General features: G+C 41.2%; 1 protein-coding gene across 1 annotated transcript in view; it reads left to right on the top strand.

Annotated features, from left to right (window-relative positions):
• Window positions 1–2,854: 2,854 nt before the first annotated feature.
• The window catches only part of LOC113034034 (AT-rich interactive domain-containing protein 3A-like), a gene marked incomplete at its 5' end in the record, with an annotated part of 39,614 nt that continues 36,468 nt past the window's right edge, over window positions 2,855–6,000 (top strand). Inside the window, one exon of the mRNA XM_026188318.1 lies at window positions 2,855–2,930. Within this exon, the coding sequence (XP_026044103.1) occupies window positions 2,855–2,930 (76 nt within the window). The remainder of the gene's footprint in view (window positions 2,931–6,000) is intronic.

The raw sequence follows: 6,000 nt of genomic DNA, 5'->3' as shown, positions 1-6,000 counted from the left end.
TCCACTTTTTCTTTGGTCATTTTAGCCTTTTTGGCCAGGGTGAAGGGAGTATCTGCCATCAAACAAGAAGACAGCCGCATGTAGCTATGATGATGTTTGCTAGTTCACCTTACATGCATTAATGTAATAACGTGGTTAGCCTACTCAACGTAAATTACACACGAACAACATTAAGCTACTCACGCAGAGAAGAACGGCTGCTGCTGCATCATCATCCTCATCATTTCTGCTACACTGGCAGGGCTAGGGGCCAGGACTCTCCTCTTCGGGTTTTTGGGGGATGTTGCTAACTCCGGGTCCGATAACAGGCACCACACCCGCAGTAGATGTGCTCGGTGTGAGGTCTCGCAGCAAGCTATCAAATACGGTGCATTTCTCGGCTTTAAAAAAACCGCTATGCGTCGCCAGGTGTTTCATCAGATTCGAGGAGTTACCTCCTTTGACAGTATCACAGTATCAGCTTAAAGCACTTGTTGCAGGCCGCTGAGTTTGCACAGACTTTTACAGCCAGACTTTGACCGCTTCGCCTTGGACATTTTTAATCTGTAGCTCTGCTCTAAAAGAACGGACATACCTGGCCCCGCCTACTATCCTCGGAAACGTAAAATGATTGGCTAGAATCTAAAGTGTATCACAGCTCAGGGGAAAAAAAGCACCGAAATGTGCGCTGCTTTTCAGTCTGGTTACTACCGTTTATGTCAGAACCGGTGCCATCATGGCAACAGATACCGGTACCCATCCCTAGATATGGATGTATCCTCATCTCTCTAAGAAGTCCCCGATGTTATCAACAAACACATCAACACACACAACAATCAACTAAAAATCCAAACGTCAGTGAACCTAACAGTCCAACTTTATGAAAATGATTTCCACATTACTCACACGTGTACATCACATCACTCAGGGCCTCTGTGGGCACAGAGCATTCAGAGAGAATCAGTGTCAGGTTTGGTTTTCATGTTTTATTAATAACTAAAATCCATTATCTGTATGTTTGTCACATATCTGACTAAGTATAGTTACTGTAGGTAATAAACTGAGAAATCTCCTCACTGCAATATACTGAACTAAAATCCAACGTTAGAGGCTGGATTAACTGAGCATGACCCTGGATAGTTATCTGTGTCCAGCTGAGAGTGAATGCGCGCTCGTGTGTGATTAAAACAAATGAACTTAAATCATCAGTGTCGTCTGTACTGACAGGAGTGACAGCTTTCACTGTAACCATCCCTTTATCATTAGACATGTGGGAACATTTGCACTCATATGTTCAGCTAACAGGAAAAAGAGATGGATTTGACAATGAAGAGTGGAAAATTAAAGACTTTCAAATCTTTTAAATTCTGTTTTGTGAAATACATTTTTGATTTGAAGTAATTATTAATGGATTAATAATTCATTTTATACATAATAAATCATTGTTGATGCTTTTATTTCAAATTAAGTTTTTAAATAACGAATTACCTGATTAATGTTTGATAGATGTTAAAAGACTTTGCCAAATTAATTTACTAATGATATTTTATTCATTATTGAAGCACAAAGTTCTTTATTTTGATGCGCATGAGTCTTCTGGTCCTTCGTTCAGTGGAAATATTGGAACACCTGAACTCAGTTATTTGGACGGCCTTTCCTAAAACGTCCATAGTCCTTTACACCACAGACCAACTCCAGGGGACACCTCCCACCAGGGGTTAAATGTCTCAGTCTCTTAGATGAGAGGTCAAACATCTTTGCAAACCTGAATAAGTCAGTTGCCTTTTTTTAAGCTTGTGAATCTCTGTTTGAATCCCTGGCAGTGCAAGAAGCATGACCACACATGCTGTAAACTATTGTACAGATTCATGTAGCACCTTATTCTGTGTAATCACTGAATTTCTTTTTCCTATTTTGAATCTTTTTTCTGTTTCAAATGTCATTTTTCACTGCAGCAGTTTAGGCAACAAAACCGCTGGTTTAGGAAACATGATGGTTTATGCCTACAAAGGAGCAACAGTGACAGAGAAGGAAAATTAATGAAAATTAATTAATTAATTAAAAAATCAATCTGGACAATAAGGCAGCACGGTGGCACGGTGGTTAGCACTGTTGCCGCACAGCAAGAAGGTCCTGAGTTCAATTCCACCATCAGGCCGGGGTCTTTCTGTGTGGAGTTTGCATGTTCTCCCCGTGTTTGCGTGGGTTCTCTCCGGGTACTCCGGCTTCCTCCCACCGTCCAAAGACATGCAGTTTGTAGGGATAGGTTAATTGGATAATTCAAATTGCCACTAGGTGTGAATGTGAGTGTGAATGGTTGTCTGTCCCTGTGTGTTGGCCCTGCGACAGACTGGCGACCTGTCCAGGGTGTACCCCACCTCTCGCCCTATGACAGCTGGGATAGGCTCCAGCGCCCCCCGCAACCCTGAAAAGGATAAGCGGTAGCAAATGGATGGATGGAATCTGGACAATATGTTTATGATATTTTTAGTAAAGTAATTTAGTAGTTTAGTAAATAAATAGGGCAAAACATTAGAAATAATAGAAACACACAGGAAAATTACAGCCTCATTATCTTAGCATGCTTGTGCTAACTGCCCGTATTTTGTAATAAGTTAGATATATTTAAACAGAACAGAAAAACCTGACATATTGTTTACTGTAGATCTGGGACATGTAGAGCTGGAAGCTGTTTATGGCCATAAATAATAACATATTTTTTATTGACGGTGCATGTTAAACCCATGAGATACACTCACTGTGTTCAGGATGAATCAGAATTTCTTGATGGGGCCGTCCTCACTGTTCAGGGGGCATCATCAACGATTAATCAATGTTGAAGAAATGATTTTGATATTTTGTTCTTTCTTTTTTTCAGTTATACGAACTGGATGATGATGAAAAACGCAAAGAGTTTCTCGATGACCTTTTCAGTTTCATGCAGAAACGGGGTAAGTAGAACATTCATATGTCAGTTGTGGCTTCCTGGGAGCAGGAGATGTGGCCCTCACAGTCACATTAACACTTGGGGGTCTATAAACAGCTTTAATGTGCTAATGTTATAGTTCCACTTACTCATAGCAGAAGTCATTCTTACAGATTGGGACTTTGTTTTCCAGATAAGTGACTTTTAAAGCCAAACAGGAAATGAAATCCCTCAGAAAGATCATGTTTGGTTTGTCATGTTAAACCAGGCCTTTTAAACTATTTCTCTGCATAAGTTACCTTGAAAAAATTAAATATCAGTATAAACTCATTTCAGTTCACTTAAACAGTTACTTATTTATACAGCACCAGTTCAAACCAGTGCCTGTCAACATTACAAAGAGGACTGCAGTGGTTTTGTAGGACTGTGGCTCAGCACTTGGTGACAGAGAACCCCGATAGAACCTAGAAAGGTTCATCACTGAGAGACGTGACCCAGAAGTATCTGTGTGACTGCCATAATAAGAGCTGTTCCAGTTCTCCAAATACTAAGGAAAGGAGCTTCAATGCTTCCTTTGTTGCTTCCCTTAGCATAGGATACACTGGACTGTCCTTCATGAACAGGGAGGAGAAAGTGCTGCATGAAGAACGCAGAACACTATATAAGCTCAAGATTATGATTTACATCAATGGATATAAGTGTGGTTAAAGCTCTGTCTAATCAGTTTTCATTAGTGGTGTGTTTTGCTGTATTTTCAACAGGCTTGCGCTTTCCTATCCTCTTTTAGACCGGTCTGTTGTCCACCTCATATCAGATCGTACCTTAAGGTCCAAATTAGTCGCCTCAGCCGCACAAGAATCCGGGTCACGGCACCAAGTGTTAAAAACAGTTCTTTTAGATTCTTAGGGCCAAAAAGACACAAGGCTCAAAAGTGGTCTTTTTACTTTAAAAATGATCTTTATTTTACATATCCGGATATGGAGACCTTTCTCATAACACACAACCCAAGGTCTGAAGCACAAACAGAAGCCTGGTTATTTATATACTTGCTCTCACGTCACACCACATGATCAAACAGCCTAGTTGCTTTCACTTTCACTTCATTCTAGCTGCAAAAGCACGCTTCTGCAAAAGTTTCCTGTCAGCACTTTCTGGCACAGAGTGTACTCAGAGTTAGGCCTTTCTTATATTAAAACAATATAATCAGCAAATACGCATTCAAAATATATAATTCAAATCTTAACACAGTATTTAGCATGAACTTTTATTTCAGTACAGTTCTGCTGGCAAAAGCGATGGAAGGAGGAAACTTTACAACTACGTGTCACAAAGATGTTTTTCAGTGTTAGGTTTCATAACATTTCATTAAATTGTGTGCCTGAGGATTTTAATTGAATTGAATTTGACCCTTTTAATTTCTCCTGAAAGTGAATCACCCATGCATAAGGCCAGATGCAAAAATGCTCCTGTTCATAACCTTTAGCTGCAGTCTTTTTGCCCATGGTTTAGGTTACAACTCATTATGTAGCCAAGTAAAGACAGTAACACTATAACAGAAGTGTAGAATGATGTACCACAAAATTCAAATCCTTATTTCTCTTTCATAGAGAATCAGTAGTTAAGATCTTTCGATCTGCTAGAATATGATGAGCACAAAAATATAAAACATTTCTTTAGTTTTCAGTTGGACATGTCCCAACAGCTCACCCGGGAGGTGTCCTAGTCAGATGCCCAAACTACCTCGATTAGCTCCTTGTGATGAGGGCGAGTAGAGGCTCTACTCTGAGCCCCTCTCAAATAACTGAACTCTTCGCCCTGTCCTTAAGACAGAGGCCAGTCACCCTTTGGGAAAAAATTAACTTGTAATTCTTTCAGTTGATGCCCACAGCTCGTGGGGATAGGTGCGGGTATGGGGACGACGATGTACTGGTAAATTGACAGCTTTGCGTTTATGCACAGCTTTCTCTTTACCATGATGGACCCATGCAGTGTTGCACATTACTGCAAATGCTGTCCCAATCCATGTGTCAGTCTCCACATTGTGCCTCTTGGATCCGGTGGTTGACTAATGAATCAACCAATGGACTCACTGGCACCCTGGCATAGACCTTCCTCTGGAGGCTGAGGAGGGTGATCCCCTTAGCTGAAGTACACCCTACAGTCCCCCACAACACCTCCTTCAGCTTGATGGTTACCTTAACCTCTGGTTGCCACAATCTAGTATAGGGACTATCATTATGACAGGCACCAGCCACCTGATGAATGGACATGGTCCGTTGGGATTCAGTGTCCTCAGCCTCCCTCGGAACGAAGTGAAGTACTGCTGGTGGTGGGACTTCAAAATCTTGTGGACAGAGGGCCTCTGCCAGGCATTCCCAGAACACCCTCACCATACATTTATGTGTGCCAGGCTTGTCCAGCATCCACCTCAGCTGCTGTCTTCACTTCAGGGTCCAGAACATATGACCGTAGATCAACTTGTGACCTAGGGTGGCCTGCTACCACGGGCATCCTTATGTACGAACATGGTTTTTGTTATGGACAAGCTGTCCTTACCCAGAACCAGTTTGCCTTGAGAGTCCCTACCAAGGAGCAAACGCCCCAAATGACAGAGCCTCTGGGACCACATAAACCCCTCCATGCTGACGACACATGGAGGGAAGTCCATCATCTAACAGAGAATAAAAAGCTTAATCAGTTACAGTGACTGTCAGTTTTAGAAACACAGGGTTAGCGTACCTTGTGTTTATTATTGTAAACACAATGCATGTGTAGGTATTTGTGTGCTCTTATGTGCTGCTTACCTAACAATGCGACAACGGAAAAATAGATATTTTGTTGAGTTCATACATATTCCATTCTAGGACATCATGGTCTATTTTTATGTGTTGTGAATTAAATCAGCTTCATTATTTCTCAGTTTGACCACAGTAGAGTCTGCTGTTTGCTTTCCTGTAATCATTATGGTAAATAAATGACTACAGAATAAAAAGTATAAAACTATAATTATAGTCTTCCTTAAGCAAAAGTCCTCTTTGATCAGAGTCCGGCTGTATGCTGAGACAGCTGCAGAGCAGCCTTAGATGGAGTAATGA

The sequence above is a fragment of the Astatotilapia calliptera genome, chromosome 12 (assembly GCF_900246225.1).
Source record: "Astatotilapia calliptera chromosome 12, fAstCal1.2, whole genome shotgun sequence".
NCBI classification, from domain to species: domain Eukaryota; kingdom Metazoa; phylum Chordata; class Actinopteri; order Cichliformes; family Cichlidae; genus Astatotilapia; species Astatotilapia calliptera.
The sequence above is the reverse complement of the archived record's forward strand: the minus strand, read 5'-3'. Positions and strand labels throughout refer to the sequence as shown.